This window comes from Pecten maximus, chromosome 9, assembly GCF_902652985.1.
Source record: "Pecten maximus chromosome 9, xPecMax1.1, whole genome shotgun sequence".
Classification (NCBI taxonomy): Eukaryota; Metazoa; Mollusca; class Bivalvia; order Pectinida; family Pectinidae; genus Pecten; species Pecten maximus.
Window position 1 is genome coordinate 19,651,644 of NC_047023.1, and position 25,766 is coordinate 19,677,409.

Genomic DNA, 25,766 nt, shown 5'->3' on the forward strand with positions numbered 1-25,766 from the left:
TTAAGACCAAGCACCATGATTGCATTGTTAGCTTAACAACGCAAAATAGAAACTTATTTAAAGATTCAATACATTATACTTATCACTAAAACTACTATTTTTATAACATTGAATATTATACAGTATATCTTCAATTGTCAAGAATTAAAACATCATATGTGTACCGCAATTTTTTTTTCTTTAATTATACTTGAATTATATTGTTGTTTTCATTAAAGCTGACTAGGCTTTGAGCAGTCGGGACAGATGTCTATATATTGGTGGTATTATCCTGTTTGTCATCGGTTTTAGTGGTCATTTATTCCAAACATCAATACACGTCAAAGATTCCGGACACGATAACTGTCATGGGCTGGACAATGATTGTCCTATGCTAAGTAACCACTAATTGAAATGTAAACGAACCCACAGCCTAATGCCGCATTCCTCTCAATATCAGCTCATTCTTGCCAGAGGCAGGAACTTGATCTGATTAAAATATATGTAGCTTAATATAAAATATCACTGATCAGATATACTTTACAGTAAATATTGAATCGTTTAAAAGTTGACGAGATTTGTGAATGGCGTCTGTCGTCCGTACAGTACACTTGTGACAATGGTAGTTTTAGCTGAGGAATTCGATCCAGAACTTTGTTGTTTTTTCATCAAGTTTGACCACATAGACCCGGTGACAGGTGGCGATAGAGAAATCTGTTATCATCTGATTACCTTAGTATATGTTGACGTTATCTCCAATAAATATGACACCGATTCATTTTCCATGACTAAAGAAAACATGTATACACTTTAGCCGTATAAATAACAAACAATCGTTTTCCTTACCGCTGTGTATGACACCTTAAAGTCTAACGTGATACGTGTTTAATTACTTCTGACACCCAGTAAATTATCTGTCACCGGTTTTACGTTTCCGCTCTATATTATGACAACTGACTTCCAAAATTGGTCACAACGCCTACCTTTGTTCCTACCGTATACCTTAGAGAGGCTACCCATCTTGGCTCAGTTATCATATTTGCATAAAGTCAAATAGATGGAGGTCTGAAGTCATTTGCGAGAAGACTTTTCTCGTGGGTTTGATGAGAAAACGCCAACACTGAACGTAACTAACATTACTTCTGCGACTGAAATAGCATCTCTCGAAACACCCTCGATATATTAAGCGAAACATCCTCGATATATTAAGCGAAACATCCTCGATATATTAAGAGTTAGAACATACCTGCTATGTGAAGCTCTCGAAACCATGTATTGTATATAATGGGAATCGTGAAACCTATACATATTATATTGGAAACATGGTCTAGGAAATCGACTGTGACGAGTAACACAGTTGGTTGGGGAATCAGATATGCCACGTCTCCATAACTGTACTTATCACTGAGGTACAGTTAGTGTTCCCTAAGCGATACAGTAAGTGCTCCCCTGAGGGATATAGCCAGTGTTCCATTGAGCGATTCAGTTAGTTTCCACTGAATGATAGTGTTCCCCCTGAGCAATACAGTTTGTGTTCCTCTGAGAGATACAGTTTGTGTTCTCCTGAGAGATACAGTTAGTGTTCCCCTGAGAGAAACAGTAAGTGTTCCCCTGAGAGAAACAGTAAGTGTTCCCTTGAGAGAAACAGTTTGTGCTTCCTTGAGAGAAACAGTAAGTGTTCCCTTGAGAGAAACAGTTTGTGCTTCCTTGAGAGAAACAGTTAGTGTTCCCTTGAGAGAAACAGTTAGTGTTCCCTTGAGAGAAACATTTGTGCTTCCTTGAGAGAAACAGTAAGTGCTCCCCTGAGAGAAACAGTAAGTGTTCCCTTGAGAGATACAGCATAGAGCGCAGAAAAACTGTCCTACATGAAGTCGATGGCAGGTGACCTGTTGTAATTTTTATCATATTAATATTGAAGGAGTCAACGCATGATGATATTTTGACATTTGAGATGTTTTATTGTATGATTTCTATGAAATATATACAAATTGCTTATGTACAGAAAATAAAGATCAAGCACAACCCAGAAGGGGCATAAATCGGGGCATATTTAACAAGAGGAATATCCTTTTTGTTAAAATTATCCAGAAAAAACAGACGAAAATGTAACAACATTCGGGTATAATTGTTATTTTTCACTTCGCTTTTACTCTAAAGACATTCCTCTTGCTACACATGTCCATTTAGTTTTAACAAGGGCAATTTACACTACATATGTATAATAATAACATCATATATATGTATTAACACTCATACAAAGACAGAAGTAAACAGACCTATTAAATTAATTACCTCTATCTGAGCACAAACAAGTTTATTGTTCCAAGGCTATAAGCTTAACAATCTGGCAAATGTCGTGGTGTGATGCTACCCGAGACATAATCTTGACATTGTTTGTTGGGGAAGCTGGTAGCTATGACCATGTCCCCTTAATCCCCCCTCCTGAAGCATAGGCTCAATATAATTCTTTCAAATGCGATATGTTCCAAACCTAATATTTGGTTTATTTTTTGTTTTACGTCCTATTAACAGCCAGTGTCGTGCCAGGTTTTGGAGGTGGAGGAAAGCCGGAGTACCCGGAGAAAAACCACTACCCTACGGTCAGTACCAAGCGCAAGTCGAGGTTGGATGTTACAGAATATTGTCCCGAGACAGGGAAAATCTCTTCTCGCACGTTTCTGTTTCGATAATATCTAATTTCGTCTTAGTTTACGTCATGAGTTTTAATTCGTTTTTTTCTTGTTATCTCGTTTGTTTATCATACTTACATGACAAGTCCGATGTAAAACAAATATGGTTCGCGAAAATAAAAGAAGAAAGACATGTCTGAAAATGTAGATTTATAATATATATATATGTATACAACATCGTGTATTAATTAAGCTACCAGAATTATATATACGATCTCTCATTTTGATTTAGCACGCGGATGAATATATCGCCTTGTGAAATTAGCACAAACTGTCGCGTAAACGATAACGTTAATTGGTGACGTGTTAGAATATTTATGTTCGATGATAGTCAATATACTGCATGTCATTTCACAACACGATATAACGCACGACATAGCGACATGGGCATACCGCCGTGATAAAACTACACTGGCCTACAAATTCCTGACACTACAAAATATATCAGTATATCTCAATATGTCTCGTAATAAAACACAGGCTTTTAACAAGCTTTTGATTTAACATCCCCATGGGCCTTTTGCTTTAACTCGTCGTACCTTGCCCACTGAAAAACAGACCAGTCTGGTATGTTAATGTCCGTCTTTTTGTTCAAATGAAAACGAAAATAAAATCATAAATTGATCTCGTATTGATGTACTTTCGTCAAATAATGCCTTTTTATTTACATTTGTTTAAAATGTGTAACACAATAAATATATTAAGTGTTTTTATACATGTTTAATCTGAACACTTATGATGGACAAACACAAAAACAAAACACAACGGATAGAGCACAATATCAATTAACCAGACTTATCAAGTCTCGTATTTCTGTCCTTGAAACATTTTATATACAGCTGATGTACACATGACAATTTCTTCCAACATTGCCATCAAAAGTTCTTTTTGACGACCTTGATATCACAAGTTTCTTTCGTCAATCTCGGTAAGTCATGCTCATTTTTCTGTGAGCACGTTGATAAATGAAGTACATGTGGATTAATTATATTTGAACACTTGTCGTTAGCAGACTTGCTGTATATCTGCACAATGAAGTGTTCAGGCCTCCCTTATAGCAGTACTCTGTCATATTTTGGGGAAATTCGTCACCACTTGAGATACAAAGTCGTTCGACTGATCAACAACAATCACATCAGCAACGCACATATACGAAGTTATATCTATAAATATAATTTATGCAAAATAGATAAATATATAACTCATGTTGCAAATATACAGAATGTAGATGACGACCATCAGCAGGGAAATGAAACACAAATGAAGAGATACGGCAGCAGCACAAACTGTTAATTGCAAAAATGCATTTCGACAACACGAGAACACTTCCTACAGTCAATTCTACAACACCAGACGAACTTACAGTGACAGTTTTCCTTAATCTCTTTGACGATGGTGTGGTAACCACGACCACAACACATGAGCGTGCAGCCATCAAGGCCGTAACTTTCCTTCTTGCACTGTCGCCCGCGCGTGCCCAGAGACCCGTACTTGGCGTCAGCGTTACAATAATCCGGTGATTCCTCTAGATACACCAAGTCTTTTTTCGTTGGCTTTTTCATATCTTTGGTTATCCGTTTTAACTTTCTGCGTTTCTTATTAACTTTTACGAGACTTGCGCCGTCAAATTTAGCCTTCAGTTTGGCGCCAATTGTCCGGAAGCTCTTCATTTTACGCCAGCAGACTTTCACGGTACATGTCGCAGAAACTCCGTGACATTTACAAAGGAGTTCCATTGATGACTTAACCGTCTGAAAAGAAGCGGAAATTAAAAAGTTAGAACAGTGATTTTGTATTGGAAACAAACTTGGGATTAACCCAGATAAATCCTTAAACTACCATGTAAAGAGATTTTTAAGGAAACATGCTTATTTTCTTTAAATCATTGATACATTGCCCTAAATTCTTAATTTCAGGAAATTTAAAGACGATTTATATAAAGAGCACATACCCTTCGTCCAGCTTCGTTATTCCAGAGATTCATCAATCCAGATTCGTCAAGGCCTTTCTCGTTTTCATCAACGAATTCTTTGGAAAACTTCGCTCCGTATTTAGTATTTTCAGAACAGCCTCCCCACTGAAAATCTCCGCCAGATTTCCGCCATCTAAGCTTGTCATCACAGCCACAGTGATCGAGATCACCACGCGCACATCCACGTGTCACGCTGTACATGACCCCGGCGGACGAGATGGCGTAAATGTAGGCTGTCTCTCGGCTTTCTGGAAAACAAAGGAAAATCCCGGTATAATAAAAGACGGCCATTGCACGACGCATGTATCAATTATCTATGCAGACATTGTTTCAAAATGTAGAGACACCAAAGTACCAATTATATATACATTGTTGAAAATGTAGAGACACCAGCTGAAACAAAAATTCGAAATAGTTGAATCGTCATACACATATCCATTATGGAAATCTGCATATCGTTTCCAACATACAAAATCAGAAGAGTACATTGTTATAAAGTTATACTGTAACCCGAACTAGTTAGATCCACGTCATCCGACATGGAAGATTCATATCCGGACGTTTCTCTTTCCAGTTTGACATATTTATATATTTGTGCTGTCATGTTAAAGAACCTAAACTTGTGTGTCAAGATTACATATGATGCATATAAATGTCAGAATTAAATGAAAAAACAGACTTGATCGCTTAGGAAGATAAAATAAACAAGTGTGTTTATTGATCAGGGCAGTTACATAACTATGGGAAATGCGTAGGATAAGACCAACAGCAGTATCACTCGTCTGGTCCTGATGCTGGAAAGTCTATACGGACCTGGTTACGCCCATCCCGACCCCATCAAATTGGATGATGATTTAGAAGTATAGCACCAGCTGTCACAAGATGTACATCATAGTTAACCTATTACTACAGATGTTACATCATCATCAGTTGTAAGGTTCCTCTACCTTATAACCTAGTCGTTTGCTTGGGTGTTGGCTTGAAAGGGTATTATATCAACATTTTAGATTTATTTTGCAACACACAAGACGTTCAAAACAGGACGTACAAATGACTGGCAGCGAACAACAGTAATTATGTATTGACTAATTTGTTTTGTTAAACCTCGTGAAAATGCAATAGTGCAACTTTAACATGACCGTCGGTGTTCTAGGCAACATATATAGATCTAAAGACTTGTTGATTGGAGGAGTTTTTTTCCTAAAAGTACACGAAACTCCACAAAGTCCTGTAAGACAGGTTGATTGATGCACATAAATGTTACGTAGATAACGACTGCAATGCACGCGCACCCTCGTGAACTGCCGTGCTACTTCCCGATACCCCGCGTGATCAGTCGTGGAAACATGGCCCGTCACAGGGCAGCATTAATCCAGAGACTCTGGATTAACACAGATTAGGATTTACTCGTATCACAAATAAATTGAATCAAACTTGAGGAAAAAACATGTTTAAGCGGAACTTTAAATGGTGCTCTAAATCTCAATTGACCGAGGTGTTTATGTTAATTCGCGCGTGATTTGCGCATGAAGTACCATATGCGTGCTTTTGCATAGGAGTGGGAATGATGACTTTACATGTTTATGTCACTAAAATGGTATTTTATGGGTTTCTTCAAGTACATGTATTTCTAAGAACCCCCTCCCCCTTTCTAAATAATTCGTGCTTGACGATGTGTGTGTTTTAGCGCATTTAAAATAAAGTTTATTTTGATTGGTCTGTGTCATAGGGTATTATTGAGCCAACCATGTCCAATAATAATTGGTATAAATATCATCTCCGTTATTGTTACCAATCAGGTTGGGCGCAAAACATCATTGATCAGCGAGCATCAACCAATCAGGCTGGAATTAATACATCATTCATCTGCAGACATCAACCAATGACGTTTAACGTAATATACGTACTTATACGGAGAACTTTGCCGAAGACGCTGGTATTGTTGTAGGTGGAACAGTTCCAGCGACGGGCGGAAAACTGGTGCTGGCATTCCGATATCCCCATGGACGCCCCTTGGCTGACAACATTAATAAGGCGACTCTCATGCTCACATAACTCTTTTTGGCGGGGTGTGAGGAAGGCCAGATTGGAACATCGGGATCCCTGGTCTGATTGTTGCTCTGGGACCCTGTGTTGTGCTGGTGGGGAATGACTGGACGGGGACGAACTCAATATTGCTAGGTACCTGTAGAAAAAGGAAGAACATTTGAAAATACTGCCCCTCTATAATTATAGTTACGATTTATTGCTAGAGCTAAGAGAAAGAATGTTTCTTTGTCAAAACAACAAATAATTGGGCCGTAACCTTCCTTCTAACTACATTTGTATGTCATCAAAAGGGTGTATTATTTAATGTATTTTTCTTCATCTTTCATAAAGGTTGGAACCATTTTACAATTAGATATCGTGGAGGATAGGCTACAAGTAACTAGTAAGACAATTATTTTTTCAGTTATAAATGATAAAAATGGAAATGTACAACATGAAAAACTAGACCTGACAAAATAGTGGCACGGGCAGGTCGGATGGCTGGTATGTATGAATACAAAGAGAGGGCAAATAAAGCCCGCATAAATTACTAGAACGCTCCTTATGTGGTATCTTTGGCGAGGAATCCAGGATCGCTACCCAACAATGCCGACCCTTGAGATGAGGAAATCGTATGTTTAATTAATTGATTAAATTGTTTAACATTACAGAGAGCCGTTACTGACGTTTTTTGAGGATAGAAAAAACTATTCCGATATCGCGAAACTACAAACCAAACAAAGCGTGGAGGAACTTGGAGCACTATCAATACAGGAGTGTGAATTCACGTTTACTCTGTCATTGAAAACGTACATCCCCGTATCGTTCGACATTTAATCTCGTTTATTCACGTCTTGAAATAAATTGGATTTAATTTATCAAGTACCAATGTGCACGTAATGGTTGTAAGGGTAGGATTTAGTTATCGGATCCTTGGTTCTCTGGTCTATTCTAATTCAATTATACAAAAGTGTTATCGCGTTTAGGCATTAAGAATAGGAGCATTTGAGGTGTTGAACGAGTTCTTTGGTAATTGTCTTACTTGCTTGAAAATTTAAAAGAAAATCTACCAGACGGACAATGATGTAACGCCTCTGAACTCCGACAATGGAACAGTACTCTGATTTCGCGGGAATTGCCCAATAAAGAACATGGGTTCAGTTTGATGCGTTGAAATGCTGAAACGCGTGACGACTTTTACAAAACTTAACCGTATCATGTTTTGTTTCACCATTTGATTCTAGTCACCGAATTGACGCACACGTAGTTTATGGACCCGAAACAGATGGCTACGCTGTGTATCAATGAGATAATTTTCACCATTCGACTTCGGAAATTTGACAAGAGCACGCCCCGTTTGGGTGTAAAACAATACCCCGGCCATGCGTGACGTTCTCTGACTCTCGGCGTAACGCTATCATACCGCCATCAAACACTCCTATGTAGATCTCCTCGAAACAACAGCTCAACTCATGCCAGCTCTACTCTGACCCATAGCAAAGACCGGAAAATGGATCCTTTCCGAATTCGATAGATAAAATATACCACCTTCAAAGACAGATCGAGTTACTCGGGCGAGAAGGGATTAGATTATAAAGTTGAGGATAGGTAGGGATATATCACTCATAGACACTAACAGTTGTTTAACCATTACAACTACAGCTGGGCTCGTCAAACCCTTTGTGTGGTTCGTCTTTGACAAGTCATATAAACACCTTATCTCACTAAACAATACCTCAGTAGAGATGTATGTTTTTTGTTTTTGTATTGCTTTTATCTACATTTGTATATTCATTTTCAATAACAAATATATGGGCACCCCCTCTATACCGGTAGCGATGTGTGGTTAAATCGGCAAATTACAAAAAACGGAATGAGTTGCAGTAGAAAAAATTACAAACTTCTATAAAATCTGCATCATACCATACTACGTACTAAACGGTATTCGTTCACATCTTTTAAAACTAGCTTTAAACTTTTTTTTGGGGTGAGGGGGTAAATGGCCTGCACTTCTGTGGTCAGTAACATGTTTGTTGTCTGTAGAAGTGTAAGACTGTATCCAACATCTGCGGAACGTGCAATACCATAAATAGAATTGTACTCCAAAAGTCGTTACAGACTGGACGTAACTATAATAAAGATAGGACGAACACCGTAAATAGATAGCCTACAGCGGAGCAGTGATACCTAAGTACCATCCGTGGATGGTTCAATGAAGACAACGCGTTTTTCAGAAGCATGATATTACTACAGATGGGCCTTAGCTTCAAAACGCTGAATGGATTTCTATATTTTTACAATACACTTTTTGTTTTTATGAGTGGAATATTTTATTAGACGGTGGGAGCATCCTGCTAAAGAACACGATATCTCTTTACATTCTTTATATTTTTGGGTTTCATACCTTCGAATACATAATTATTTCGTTTCTGATTCAGTGTTATTTTCGTTTATATTAACACAAATTAGCCTATTTCCTGCGGCATAGGTTCAATAATATATAACTTACATGTATTTGATTATAATACTGTTTGTAGACTGATGGTCTGTTCGATTTAACGTCTGTTGACTTGACCTGTTCTCTCCTAATCTCTATATTGGACATCTGTCCACGACCAAGCAGTCGTATGTGTATACACCTTTCTAGATAAATTCATCATACTGCCGAAATGGACTAAAGCCGCCATGGCTAAGCCGTTAAAACAACGTTTTTGGGATTAACGTAACACAATATTACCAAGACTTATAAGAAAACACGAATCCTATTCCTAAAGATAAAACACCCAATGGCCTATATAGATAAGCACTCTTAAAAACGAAAGCTGATTACTAGTTCGGGAAAGAACATCAAACTGCTTGTTTCGTGTCATTTAAACAAGATTTGAGTACAATTGATCTTTTTACCTCCATGTAAAAAGAGTGTTTGGCGTATTCCAATAGCGTCCTCTTGACCTTCCCGTTTGTTTTTGATCTCCAGTTTGAATTGATAAGAGTAGAACCTTTAGTTTGAAGAGGTCTTAAGTTTAAACTTATTTTACGTGGCTTTGAATAACTTGAAATATTTCTGTGTGATAAAGACAAACCATAAAGATATCTTCCTATTCAAATAACCAACTCATCGTCGCTTCGGTCTTTCTGTTGTTGAATTTACAGGTAAAGTCAGCGATTCCGTTATCGAGTCAGAAAAAAGGAAAGAATTAATTTATAATTGGAAACAAATATAGGAGTATGAAATGTTACCGCCGATTAGGGACAAGGGTACTTGGCTTCGTTGCAAAGGTCAAGTCAATGACAAATTTATGACATGCTTATGTTCATAAACTTAAATAAGCATGTAGAAAGTTATCTACGCAACATTATAATAATAGTTTAACTTAAAAAAGTGTGCGCAATCGGAGTAGTCAGTTAATTAGTGGTTTATCGCCTACATGACTCCGCCTATTGCTAGGTTTTGTCTCTTCGACTTAGTGAAGGCGGACGAGATATTTATATAATGTAGGATCATCACATGCCTGACTTGGTATATGTGTGGTATTGGAGTTTCCTGTAGTACAGTATGTTAGCATGGCTACTATATTATAACCTAATTCTCCACCGACTATTCCTTCAGGCTAATCATTATCGACCCCGCCTAAACAAGGGTCGTGTAATCATTATTAATAATCTTGTAAGCTCCGTCTAACGAGTCTGTTGTACACCATCTAAACCTGAGATTTTATCTGCCTCTTCTGTTATAACGCTGTCTCCCATCACACATGGGATGTTACCAACTTTAATACGTGAAAACTTTATTCTTGTTTTATTTTCATCGTTTTATACTGTTTTTACAGCGATCACTGCCTATGTTAACAGTAACTCGTTTTTTTCCCACTTGGTTCCTTGTTTTTGTTGTAAATATTCTCTGACTAAAGTTTCTCCCGTGTTACCTTAAACCTCTGATGTCCAACCCAATCAAGCCAACCAAGCGGAAGTGCTAATTAAGTTTGACATTTATCGTGTACTTGCACCTGCAAATTTTCTCCCGGAGAGAAAAGGCACATTTTTGTAGAGCGACTTCCAAATCGAAAACACCATGCGTATTTTTAAGTTTATCAAATAAAAGTGAAATTCCTATTGGCGAACTTATGTTTTCAATCAAACCCTGTATATTACAGTAATGTTGTAACAGTTCGATTGCACTTTAATATCGGTGTATCTATAACGAAAGGATTACGTTATCATTACACTAAATGGGCAACATTTTTATACCACGCTACAGGTAGTTCCTCAGCAAATCATAAATCATAAATGCCAAATGTTTAAGTAAAAAGTATCGATAATCGTTTAATGGCGGTTTGATGTAATTTGGGTGATTTTCTCAGACGTTTGAAATAACAGACATGAGAAACAGAAAACCCAGATGAAATAAAGACAGACGTTAGCTCGTTTGGTTGGATTTGATTGACATTAAGATTGGCCAGACAAGTGTTATTTGATCGTACATCTTTCTTGAACAACCATACTTTTGATTATCTGTTTTATTTCATTGAAGATTCATTACAATTTCTGTTTTCCTTATTCTAAGACTTAATCATGGCGACATGATGAGAGTTCCCCTAATTGTGGTCAACAACAAAGCCGTCCCGTATCGACTCCATCAAGGTTTGTTGATGGAGGCTCGCTAACGGAGGCTGGGACAATGCAATTTTGACGGCACTGTTTAGTGGCTCGAGAACACGTTTAACTTTCCTCAGAGAAGAGTATGAAATTGTTTACATGGTGTTAACTAGAAATAGAATTCCGAAAAAGTTTTCGTAGAAACGGAAAAGTAATTTCCGTCGGTCTGTTTATCCAGTGAAATGTATCTCGAAAGGAACATGTGGCATACAGCTAGCAATGACACACAGCTTTGTCACAGTATCGCATCTAGTTTTATTAGGGAAATAACACAATTTTCCATGATTGATATTAATTAAAGATAAATAGTATGAAATTATTCTAAGTCGAAAACAAATTGAAGCAGATATGTGCAAGTTTACGTGCTTACATTTTCAATGAATTTAGAGCAAGTAGGCATTACACCAAAATGTTGAATCAGAATATTACGCAATCTACAATTCAGAAATAGAATTGTTTGGGTTTGGTTCGCTAGATTTTGATTCCATTGGGAACAAGAACAAATAAATAGCTACTGATCGAGCGCACCCAGGCGCACTTGAATGGGATGCTTTCCAATTCAGGTGCGGCTTTTAATGCTGGATGTGTTACGTCAGGTATTACAAACTTGCCAACACAAATTATTGACCTCTAATTATCGATGACCTTGAACAACAGATAACGGTTTACAGTTTCATTGCGTAGCCATTCATGTACTCACTATCGAAATACTTTAACTATCTTAAATGGAAAAATGGTTTGATATTTACTTGTACAGAACATATTCAAACGCAAGTTGATAATTTTTTAAGCAAATATTGGTTTGCATTTTGAGTCATATCAATTCAACCATGTTTAGAAAACAGAATGAGAAAGGATTTTCCAAAATCTTTTATCAAATCTAATCTATTTCAGACAGTTCCCTGGTTGTTGGACAAAAATATTTTACAAGGATGGGTGTTTCAAGAAAAAAAATTGCTATCAATCACATGCCGAAGCATTCAAGACTTGACCACATTAAGAAAAGACTAATATATTTCACTTGTAGTTTTTGTAAGTAATGGCACCAAAATGTTGCTTGTCTAAAAGAAATGTCTCGCATTACAAAAAAATCACGGCGCTGTACTAAAAACTAGATAACGAAATGCCGCTGAATTATGAAAACAGAAAAAACAATTTAGTTTATTCGATGTTATGGAGACGATAGTCTGACTTTGAGGAGAACATTCTGCGTTTGGTGTTCAGGCAAGGCATACCAATGTCTATCAAGCACCTGTAACCTTTCGAACGATTGCAACCGCTTTGTGTCCTTATATACAAGTATACCACTTGAAGACTGAATATCACAGTAATATATCAGTTTTTATATATACAGTAAGGCAGGCTGTCCAGACATTCCGTGCTTAAGGTGAAATCTTTCACGAACCATAAACTGTCGCGAAGTTAATCATTTAATCATCTTACATCATGTTGTTTCAGTCTTGACGGCAATGGAACATTCTCACATCCGGTACTGGTTGGCCACAGATCATGCGTACAATTCACGTGGGAGATTCTCGTGATGGAATATCAGGAGGATTCGGCGCCGGGAGTGGAATATCTGCACGGAACCTTTGGGAGGTCTTGGAAAGTGCTACTTGAGAGTCTATCACAGATTGTCGTGTAGCTTATATAGCGACAAGTTTCGTGTTACTGACAAACATTACATTGAACTCTGTAGACAGCTAACGCGCGTTTCGTACAAAACAAATCCAGCATTGGATGTCTTTATCCTGATATTGTTCGTATACATTAAAGAATCGCAATCAAGATGTTCTCTTATTGACCAACAAGCTCGTTCTCATGTTCCAGAATAAACATGTCCTTAGTTTGGCCAATGACCACTTTCTTAAACTGGTCAATCAAATGTTCTTAAGATTGACCATTCAACTTGTTTATAGATTGGCCAATCAGCATATTCTTAGGTCAAACACCATGTTCGTATGTTCATCAATCAATGTTCCTGTTGCACCACGTCAAAATTCATGCCAATCAACAATTTTCGTAGTTCAAGTAGGTATCTGCATCAGGTACACGAATCAAAATTCCAGTTTAATATGGGGAGTTCCGTTGGTCTTCATTATAGGGAAATTTGGCAGGAATCTATCGCCATATTTATAGGATCAGAAGGTCTTTATAATTATCAAGTCAGAAAGACAATTCTTGGTACAGTTAGAAGTCTCTATATTGATGGTGCCTGTCGGAAGTCCTGTTTAGCATGGTGCTGGAAGTATTTATTATTGCCCTAGTCCAGGATTATTGTTTGATCGGGTGAGGTATTGGTTATAATCTATACGGTACGTCGGTATAAACAGGTCTACAATCTAATCGTTTACGCGTTTGAAATGTCATTGGAGAAACGGTTTTCATTGGGTCGAGCGTCCACATAATGTAGAGATACGGGTTTCATTGACACATACAAACATTTATTCATGATAGTTTAATGCGTAAATGTATATAGTATACAAAAGATACTACATCGCGAGCAGTGTACTGTAAATCACTTATATTTCGCGTGGAATTTATTTTCGCGTTAATACGCGAGGAGGGTCAATCAACCATTGTTTTATGTAAACAGTACCTGGATTGCGGCCCAGTGATCGGTTACCGATGTTGGTGTCTTGCAGACTCCATGACTCTAAAAGCTCACCATTCGCGAATTGAAAGTCGTTAGCGAAATCATGTATTGGCGAATATGTCTGAAGAGGTGAGTTCGCGAAATGTATGTGCTTTACAGTATACACCGCTTTTCACAAAAACAAAAATAAAATGGTAGGTATGGTATAGAAATATGTTCAATCAACACCTACAAATGACCGTACTTAACATGCAACATTTAAAGGTGCATGGAACACTACACGTCAGGATGTAATCAATTATTTATTTACTTAAGAGTTTGAAATAGAAAAAAATGAAATTCAAACTATTGGGGAAACCGTGAAGTATGTAACTTTTAGTAATTGATAAATATATACATCAGCATTTTCTAGTTTTCAATAAATCATCGTCACTTATTTCGGATTTGTAGCATCTTCATTACTTTACATGCAACATTTAGGGGGGAACAGTATAGAATTTAGTCAGGATGTAATCAATTATTTATTCACTTAGAGTTTAAAATAGAAAACATCAAATTCAAACTATTGGGAAAACCGTGAAGTATGTAACTTTTAGTAATTGATAAATATATACATCAGCATTTTCTAGTTTTCAATAGATCATCGTCACTTATTTCGGATTTGTAGGATCTTCAATACCTGGTATGTGTCATAGGCAGTGAAACCGACAACATATATATCATTTATAACAGTATAAAAACAGAACTCGTGGAATAAAATCCTGGTATTATTTTAAATAACTGACAAATTCATTATAGTTGATATATCAGCTACATTAATTATGCTGCTATGCGCTAGGATTCCTCTGGATTGGGAGGAATCTAGGTCCAGTACACAATGTATGGGGGCACCAAACGGTTCACGTTTGGCGAGCAGATCTGGATACAAGGCTGTCACTATTCTGTGTAGTGGTGTGTAAATATGTCGGCTTTATCGTTATGTTTTTATCTAGCCACATATTTCCTCGCTACTCAGATAAATCTGCTGTTGTTATGACGGGTCACGTGTCCACGGGTATTTTATCATATAAAGTTATACAACACTGTTAACTACCAACAAATACCACCATCTCAGAGAAGATAGCATTGAACGGATAATTCAAATATACCACTACATACCATAAATAATTCAAATATATTATGTCTACAAAAATTACCACCAAAGATCGTCTCAGAGAAGATAGCATTGAACGAATAATTCAGAAATACCACAAATAATTAAGTATAGTATATATGTAAAACATTGCCAAAGATCATCTCAGAGAAGATAAGTTTTATTCGAAAAAATAATCAAATTAATACAGTATATAAAAATATCGTCAGATGAGGACTGATAACACATATATTCCACCAAACTCCATCATCTAAGAGAGGAATGCATGTAACAAATAATTTATAGATACCACTATATACCACAAACTATTCAAATAAAGTATATGGCCATTATCTCGGAGAGGACTGCATTCAACTGATATCAATATATACCACTAAATACCACAAACTTTCCAAATACAGAATATGAAAATTTTTCACCAGATACCATCATCCCAGAGTGGATACCATTTAACAAATAATTCAAATGTTCCACTAAATATTCAATCAAGTATATGAAAAATTAACGCAAAATACCATTATCTCAGAATGGATACTATTTAACAAATAACTCAATAAATTAAGTTTATAAAATCACGAAACTCCTAATAAATGTAACATCTTAGAGCCGATTTTATTTATTAATAACAAATAAGTTAAATAATGTATATAACCTCACCTCTATATACTATCAGTTCAGGGTCAAAGGCATTTAACAAATCATAATTCAAATAAAGCACACGAGCACAATCATCTCAAGGCTGATAACATTTAACAAATTATAACTCAAACCAGACTCGGTTTTGTTAAATCATTAATGTAATTACTTCTCGTGTAAGTACAAACTGCTTTCTAAAATACTTCAATATCAGAGTTCTTGCTTTAAAACCCGGCTGAGTATGTTATTTCAGTAAGAACATAAGAGTAGACAGATCTTCGGCAGAACTGTATAGTAAACGTAAACATTATTTACCCAATAATTATTGGTCGGTTATAATATAGTAATCTTTAAAATATTCACTTTTATAACATTAGCTTCTCAATAAAAGAATATTGATATTTTCTTAAATGTATTTCTTTTTAATCATGATTTAGAACTAAAGTTGTATTTATAATCTTAGTGGAAACAACAGTGAGATAGACCGCTTGTGTTCTACAACGTTTAGAGACTACTGTACTATAAGCATAGTGATACAGAGAAGTATTGAATCATTGTGAGACACAACAATTCTGGAATAACATGGCGTTTTTAATCGCTATAAACCAAACGCTATTTTGGAATTAGCCATTATAAACCGTAACTATTTCCACAAAGTTATACGCTATTTTGGAGATTGCTCCTAATGATTTTAGAATAGACAAACAGGTGAAATGCACATTTTAATGTTAATTTTGTAATAAATTAAGTATATATGCCATTTAAATAACCTGATTTCGGAGAAATAATTTTGATAATGGCTCTGTTAACATGAAACAGGTTTTTGGTCATTGTTCTTTACCGGGAAATAGTTTTTTGCATTGTTCTTTGCCAGGAAACAGTTTTTGGTCATTATTCTTTACCGAGAAATAGTCTTTGGCCATTGTTCTTTATCGGGAACCAGTTTTTGGCAATGATTATTTCTCCGTGAAATTGTTGCTTTGGCTTTAGATCAGTGTTGTCTGGGCTTTAGACTATTGTTGTTTGGGTTCTAGATCATTAATGTTGTTTTAGCTTTAGACCATTTTTGTTTGGGCCAAAGACCATTGTTGTTTGGGCTCTGGACCATTTTTGTTTTGTGCTCTAGACCATTGTTGTTTTGGGCTCTAGACATTGCTATTTGGGCTCTAGATCATTACTGTATCGTTACTGAGACTATTTTAGACAGCTTCACTGAGATTCCACGTTATGCGGATAAGATTTCTCTAGACCACTGTTTTCAGGATGGCTTTTTCACTGTTGTTGAAGGGGTGCCGCGTGTTGTTCCTGACAAAGTGGTTCTGAAGGAGTATGTATCAGCCTTCTCATCCTCGTCGGCAGACCCGGAGTGTATAGGCTAAGTACCAGTCGAAACCTGACATGCGGGATATTTGTTTTCCTTAATTAGGCACACGTCAACTTTGAAAAGATAGTTTCTCCACTTACAACGCTTCCGCTTTGTGCAATATTGATGCCGTCGTGTAGAAGGAACCTTCACTTATTTACCGTCCTCCATTCTAGTTTTATAGTTAAGTGCTGTTTTTTTTTTTTTTTTTCTTCACATTAAGTAATTTTAAGGAAAAAACAACATTTTTTCTAAGTTCTGTTCTTTAGAGTTTACAGATTGATTACAACGGTCTATTGAATCAATCTCCCTAATATCATTTACAATTAAAACTTCCGCTCATTACATATCAAATCTGCTTATTGATATATTGAATGTGATGTCACATGGTTTCGTGAATTTTTCAGTAATACGAAGTGTTTCAAATGAAACCAATACCTGGTTACCCCAGTGAGATCTCGTGTGGGAAAAGACGCGTGCCGTGTGTATCAACCCATATTATGACGTATCTTGCCTGCATCCCTAATCTGCACCCCTTTCTGCACCCCTGTCTGCACCCCTTTTTCGAACCCCCGTCTGCACCCCTTTCTACACCCATGCCTGCACCCCTGTCTGCATCCATTTCTGCTCCCCCTCCCTGCGCCCTCTCACTGCGCCCCCTCACTGCTCCCCCTCCCTGCGCCCTCTCACTGCACCCCCTCCCTGTACCCCCTCACTGCTCCCCCTCCCTGCGCCCTCTCACTGCACCCCCTCCTTGTACCCCCTCACTGCACCCCCTCCCTGCGCCCCCTCCTTCTCAGTCGTCAATCACAGTTTATCAATGTACCCATTACTCGTTATGAAGGAGACAACATGTTTATAGGGTTAGATGTAATTCAGACAAAAACTACCTCTGTGATATCTTACAAGTTTTCAACATTTGTTATTTAAGAAGTGATTTAAACGTTTCTGACGGAAATTTATTTTAAGGTTTGGTTTTTAAGTGATAATTGCCCTGAGTTCGTTCAAATGTTGGGGGTTTATGCCAAGAATGGTTCAAAACTCTAAACTATTTGGCGCTGTTTTTATATATAACCTTATCATTTTTTCGAAGAGTGATATTTATTCGCTTGTTCGGTGTTTCATGCACTAGGTGTTCCTCCGCCGGTGAGGCGGTGAATTTTCTCGAGTTACCATGGCGGGAGTCTTACGTAATGCCCGCTCATTAGAGCGCGCGCGAGCAACGAAAAGGCCAAGTTTTATCTAGTTTCTGTCTGTTTTCACGGAATGTTGAAATAAAACACTTGGAATAAAATAACTAATGCTAATTTCCAATGGTTTTTTTCTGATTGTTATACCGGCATATACTCGATGACTTACACTTTGAATTGGCTGTTTTATCTTGCTTTAAAAACCTTGAAAATAAACAGACGATTTGAAAGCGTTTTAAATAACCTTTTATGTTTAAAATCAAACTACATGCACAATTTGAAGAGCATCCGTTTTTTCTATTCATGTTCTCTTGGATCCAACATGCTTCAACAAAACGTTCAATCAAATTCCATTGACCTTTCACTCGTCATCATCGTCAAACTATTTCAAAAAGGCGGTGGTATCCCTAGTAGAAAGCGCGCTCTCGATCGGAACCATTGACTGGATTCGTTTGAAGATCACCCGAGTACCTACCGCAAATAAGAGCGAATAGGACTTGGGAATACTCGACAATCAAGTCTATTGAATACGTCCCGAGAACAAATTTACTTTTGATAAGCACATCTTATGATCATTAAAGATTTATTTTGATATAAAGGACCTATCACAAACATGATAGCCTATCAACTACACATCTTTAGTTTCGGTTGTGTCCGTGAGGATCAGGCCGACAGGGTCGGGAAGGCCCACCTTATCGCTAGGTAAGACATCCAGCTAGCTATCATACTCTCCCGACTTTTATTCGCTTTTTCAATTGAGTGAGACTATTACTACTTGTGGTACTGATCTGGTAATCTTTAGACACGTGGATGGATAAGTACATCAAACATTCCCTTTATCTCCCTCTCGTCTCTATATCTCCATTTAAATAAGACTTTTATTTTAGCCCTCAGTCAGCGGAGAAAACTCTAGCTAGTATCCAATGTGACGGAGTCTGCTTTACTGTTCTGTATCTAGTTATCTATATAAGTTTAGTTGTTAAACTTTAAGAAAATAAAGTAACGACCGCACCATAACCTAGTCTCCTAGGAGACCAGGTAATGTCCTGCTGAAACTGGCCCGGTCCCATCAATATCTCTTAACAACTTAAACTTTCCAAGGGAAAGCATTAGTGGAACTTTTCCTCTAAATTGTAGATTATGCTTTCCTATGGGAAATTGATCAAGTTAAATAATTCCCTTGACTTAAGGCCTATTGATTAATAAATGGTCTGCTCATCGATAAGAAGTCTGTAATGCATTACTTAACACCGAGTTTTTTTATTCTAATTTGTATTTTGGTATAAAACTTGCGAATTATCTCATAATACAGTTCTTTTTTTAAATTCTGAATGGTTTTATGCAATTGGACTGTTGCTAGATATAGGTTACAAGAGATATGAATGTCCTGCGACTCTTTGAAGGGAACAATGGCTACCGATTTATCCACGAAAATTTAAATTGGCTCGTTACAAAACTTTAATTATTTCTTTACAAACTTGGTCAAATGGTTTTAAATAAAGACATGCTGGTCATTCCAGGTGGCAGCGCGTACCATGTAAACAGGTCTAATAAATCACAGCCACTCTTTATACGTGTTAAAACGTTTTTTCACCACATTCAATATCAAACATTTGGCTTGCGGCTACAGCAAAACCATGGGCAGACTTTTGAATTTCTGTAATAAAATACGGTCTGGTGATAATTGAAAAATGGCCGTGTTGAAAGGTATAATTGGGTTTAAGGCAGAAAGCATGTCGTTACCCGGGGCATTTGTTTCTTCTTACGAAGTTAGAAACTGTCTGTCCAAATAGACGGCTAAGTCCTATTTCCTCTCGTAGACCGCCGCCTTCTACAAGGGTCAGATACCTCGAGGAGGGGACCTAGAGGAGGGGTTAAAGGGAGGTAATAGAAGGGAGAGGGTCACTTCTAGGGGGAAACGTAAAACAAGGACTTAACGCATGAAGGAGTTATTTTTTTAGGGCGGGGATGAAACAAGAAGACAATAGCGTTAAGGGGACATCTTTTTTCGGAGAAACGTAACAACACTGTAGAGGGTAAAAACGTGTGAAGGGAGGGGGGGGGGGGGGGGGGGGGGTACGGGGGTTCACTTTTAGGGGGAAGTTAACCAAGGACTTCCAGCATGAAGGGGTTTATTTTGTTAGGGCAGAGATGAAACCACGGAGGATTAAAAGGTGTGAAGGGAGGGGGCGGTCGGGGTTTCTTTTTAAGCGAAACAGTAAATATCACGAATGACTACAAATATAAATAGAATGACGTTTTAGTAGATACATTAGGTCAACCAAAAAAGTGTGAACGGGGCTTTGTTTTTTTTGGGGGGGGGGGGGGGCTTTTAGAGAATTTTTCTACCATGGAGATTTTATTTAAGAATTAAAATTTCTATTCTATAATAGAATACATTAAAAAAGGACAAACGTTTCTTTCTTATAAATATATATACAGGTAAAGAATACAAATATTCTGATTTAATATAACATCCTAGCTAGATAAAAACTTCTAAATTGTAAAATATTAAAATATATGGCCCAGCAATGAAGCCCTTGTCTATAGTTCTGTATCAGTTAAACTGTTCTGTGATGCTTGGGTGTGGCCACGCACAAACTAGCAGGTACTTGAAAAACTTTTTGGAAACACCCACGTTCACCATCATACCATTGTGCTGTGTTTGTTAGAGATAACCGCGTACTCACGATAGCAAGTAAAAGATTGATCTTCAGCCTTTTTAATTGTGTACATATCTGATTTCCTCCTTTTACTGTATAAAAACCTTAGTAAGAACATAGGTGTAAAATGCATGTTATACTGCTGTGTCAGGTAAAAAGATATTTATACGGCGTGTTCAAATATGTAGCAGGTCTGAACACCGGCCGTGGCTTTGGAAGTGTAACACGGGGACACTAGTACAATACTTAACTTGGGAACAATGGCTCAACATCCTTTCTTTACCAATAATATTGATCTTACCAGCTGTATATGTAGACTGGCATGTTTTATTTACGTCTGACATTTGACAGAGATCCCCCAAATCTTACGTCGGCGTGAAGTGACGCACTATAATGACCCTCCCACGGTCACATTTACACGACCCATTGACCACGGTGACCCCGCGAGGCTTTTAGTCACGGGTCAGTGGGTGCATTTGTATTTAATTATGCGTTGAAAAGATGAAACGTTTTAGCTATTGTTCGTCTATCTTCAAAGGTTTTCTCACCTCAACACAAAGGTGTAAACATTTTACATGAAAAGTGACTACTACAAACGGTTTAGCGGTAATAAATATAGCTGATGATTTAATTACCGGTAATTATAATTGTGCTTTATGTAGGTAGATTAAATGATACGACTTGATCCCGGGGCTTTAGGCTCGACACCTCTGGGCGTAATAACCGTGAGAACATCACAAATATTGGTACAAAGTGCCCGTACCCGCGGGCTTCAACATGAACATAACATGTTATTATCATCGTTATTATTCAATAAATCATAAACATGACCGTTATACAACATAGTGTCGTCAAAATCATCACTTCAAAGTGTGATGATATCTAAGAGCTGTCAACGATAACTGTAAGAGCATTCTTCAAAAAGATTTTATAATTTATTGCCGTTTTCAATTTTTGATAAGTACTTTTTACAATCTACTCGTTTTTTCTGTCTATGGATTATTTACAATAAGCAAATTAAACATCGAATGTGACTTTTTCGAATAAATTAATAAAAAAGAAAATCTTTTCGTCACATTTTTAAAGCAAAACAAAACTCAAAATATTTATTGAAGTTAGGAAAAAACCGGAAATGTTTCAACATTAAATTACTTACAGATATTGTCAATTTCTGGTTAAGTTTATCCCACCAAAGGGTAATTACCACCCCGAGTAGCTCCCCACAGGATTCAGAGTATATGGGGCAGAACCAAAGCGTCATTACTGAGGGTCAGGGTTCAGAGGAATTCTGGGGGTGGTGCACGGCTACAAAGTGTTGGTTTTGCCTAATTAGCCCGCGAGAATCCCCAGGCCGACATTTATAAGGTGATAATATATAGGTGATCGTCTGGGGTCGTCCCGTGGTAACCACACATTGACATACATGATAAAACATTACACTCTTAAATGGTTCGGATACCAATAAATCAGGTTGCGTAAGGAAACTCATTAAGACATTTCGCTAATTAGGGATGCTGTTGTTTCTCAAGATCGCCGACGTAGATAATGTAATGGCTCAATTCAGTAGCGTAGTTCACGCGAAAAAACGCTTCTTATTTGTATACACTGCCCCCCGTAGTTATTTTGTTTTGTATTTAATTTTATTCAACAAATGGAATTATTTTTATTATCTTGTCACAATGTGGGGCCTCAGTGATAAAATAATAAAATTGTTGTTCGGCGGGTGAACTGACATTCTCGTTCTTTGTCCAATACTATAAATATTATGAATGGTAGGTTCTTAGTGTTTTCACCTTCATGAATGAAACTGACAAGAAACGTTTAATTCAGCTCGCTGTTAAATGCACTTGTATTCTAATTCATGATCCTAACTCTTCTTCGTGGAGGTGAATTAGTCAGTTATACGGGTATCCTTAATTTGGTGTGTTTTGTGGCTCAGGTAAACATCACCTGTAATTTACATCCGACTGAAGTGGCCTATACTACAAACGTGTCCATGCATAATTTCTTCATTAAAATCTCAACAGTTGAACGTTTCAAACTTGAAATGTCTTAAAGCGTCGCTTTAGGTCACCGAGAACTTATGTGTCAAACTAGAAATTACGGATTTAATCTCAAATGTACCAAACTACAACAAGACCTTAACCAATATTGACAAGGTTTCTGGAATAGAACATGATATATTGCGTCGATTTATCTGTCAATAGGTGCATACAATATGTTTCTAAAAGATTTCGATTGAAATATTTTCGGCCATATTTCTAGAAGGGCGTTGTTACAATATTTAACATTTAATCATGATCATAAGATACCAGAATACTGGTCATCTACACTACAGCTGGCTGGAGTACGAACGTTGTGTGATCGATTACAGAATGGCGTGGCGTAGGGTCTTACGCGTCACAGTAAATCTTAATTCCTGCTAAATGATTCCCGCGGGGTATCAATCACTCTTAAGGAAATGGGAAAAAACTTGGTGTAAAAATATCTGTTACACTTTGTAGTATCACGGCGCTAATCTATATAGGAATCGGTACGGTACAATGAAACGGGTACGTAACACCCCACCCACGTCACACCTTCAGTGTCATATCGCCCCATCCCCCGGAAAACATGTCTAGACTATCCTTATTACGTAATTAGTACTCAGATATTTTTAGTACATATTTTTTTTTGCATTTAATAATATAAACAGGAAATCTGCTCTCTAAATTGGGAAGAATTGGACTGGACACAGTTTTTATACAATCATAAATATATTGGCATTTTGCTTCATTCCTTTTACCTAAATATATACATATGTAGAACAGGTGTTTGATTTAAACATCATTTTTCTCATTAAGATACATAACAATAAAAATAAAAAAATTAAGATTATAATAGTTCGACTAAAACCACCCTTAAATGACTTTATATCTGTATATAATCCCATTGTTATGAATTTATTGACAGAGATTTCGGTGAAAGTATTTGAGCGAGCATGGCGAGTATCTGTTTTATCTATCTGATACAGTGGCCCCCAGTCCATTATAACACAGGTTTATATCATCAAAGGGGATGTTTGCACGTGTAACGGCGGTAGGTTTCTCATACTGATGTGTTCAATTTTATATTAAGACAAACCACATTACCGACTTAATGGCGTAAGGATCTATCCACACAGATGTTTGATGAATAAAATTGTTTTTGAAAAATAAGATATAGTTTTTTTTTTCTTTTGTAAATCAAAAATTGTATCATTGTTTGACATTTGTTGACTAAAATGTTACTTAAACATATAGCTTAATTATTATAATTGTGAAATGAGGATGCTCCTTGCAGATTTAAGCAAAAATGTGGTTTATGTATATAGCGATAACTTAAGATCCGCTATCTAGGGCATTTATACTTTTAAAAATCAACTCAGAATATTGATATCTACAATTTTGACTTCAGAATATTAGCTTTCATAGCAAATTTGGTTTTACTAACCCGGTTTGATCAACAAAAAATCGTAAAAATTATGGAAATCCGTCCACTTAAAATTTTACATAGGAAATCATGATTAGTTAAGGAAATTTAATTGAATCCTGTAAGTTTTCCTATGTAAACCTTTACGTTAATGAAGTTCTTTAGTTTAGGAATATCAATGAAACTAGTGCCTGTTTTAGAACAAAACTGTCCCCACTGGGATTAATCTTATAATTTCTAATGGTAGTACTTGATATGGAGCTCCTGTAATGAAATGTACATATAAAGCGCTTTCGTGAATTATTAACATAGAATGTGAAACAATAGTATTATTGTGATAATGTGAAAAAAATAATAAAACTTGAAAACTTGATATATATCAATTATCAACAACATGTTGCGAACGTAATTGTAAGAGAGTTGAAAACTTGACAAGTAACTTGATTTATAAATACTAAGAAGATTACTTACCACCAGGACGCGTGGACATTCTGTAATATGCACACCAAAATTATAGAGATGTATTGTCTTGTTGAACAGCCCATTATAAATCGTCTGTAGTTACACGCTAAAAATCATCGATCCCAGGAATATAAAAGACATTCCCTCAGTCCGTTCTATGTCTCTCCATGCTGTACATCCGGGCAAACTTTCATTATTCACAAAAAAAAAATAAAAAATCACAAAATGTGCACAAATATCCACGAAAACTTCACTATCTTCAAACTCGTTTTTCTTTAGAAAATAACGTGTTGATAGGAATGCGTTTCAATAATTGCTAGTACCCCTGTCAGTCAGCGGAGATATACGGTCACTCGTCAGGGCTGCAGTGAGCCAATGTAAACACCAGGAGCACAACATGCAGTATGAATGCTTTTGACGGTTACACCTACTAGATACCCCGAGCGTTCCTCGCAGACTTTCTCTATTTCATTTCCTTCTATCCTAGGCCTAACGTAGTTCCGTTTGAATAACGCCACTGACAACATGCCCTCAAACTAAAAACCAATTTGTCTTTTTCGGCGTTTGCTGATCGCTGATTGGTCGAGCGCGTTCACACGACACCTACAGCGGTCTGACTTACTACGGTGTGTTTTCATTAAATTTTCCCCTCTTGTGGATCAATTATATACAATAAATGAAAATAGGCAAAGTGCCCGTTTTAAAATGACCTCTGCTTTTATGTGTTATCAGCCCTCTGTGGGCGAGTAGAGAGAATTCGCGACTGGTATCAGATACCGACTATTGTAAAGTACCAATGTTATATAAATGGCTTACAATGATATACAATATCAAAATCACTGGTTTTTAATCTTACGTAAAATAAACACTACACTGGCATCTCGAAAGAAGAACTGTTGACGAATCGTTCATTTTATAAAGGTCCTGG

General features: G+C 36.9%; 1 protein-coding gene across 1 annotated transcript; it reads right to left on the reverse strand.

The window, feature by feature from the left end:
• Nucleotides 1–1,911: 1,911 nt before the first annotated feature.
• Nucleotides 1,912–25,507, reverse strand: LOC117334672 (protein Wnt-1-like). Its single transcript, XM_033894428.1, has 4 exons — nt 24,848–25,507; nt 6,549–6,826; nt 4,621–4,889; nt 1,912–4,420 (listed from the first exon to the last, which is right to left on the reverse strand). Exons 1-4 carry the CDS (start codon nt 24,919–24,921, stop codon nt 3,959–3,961), a joined length of 1,083 nt encoding a protein of 360 aa, XP_033750319.1. The 5' UTR covers nt 24,922–25,507; the 3' UTR covers nt 1,912–3,958.
• Nucleotides 25,508–25,766: the final 259 nt, after the last annotated feature.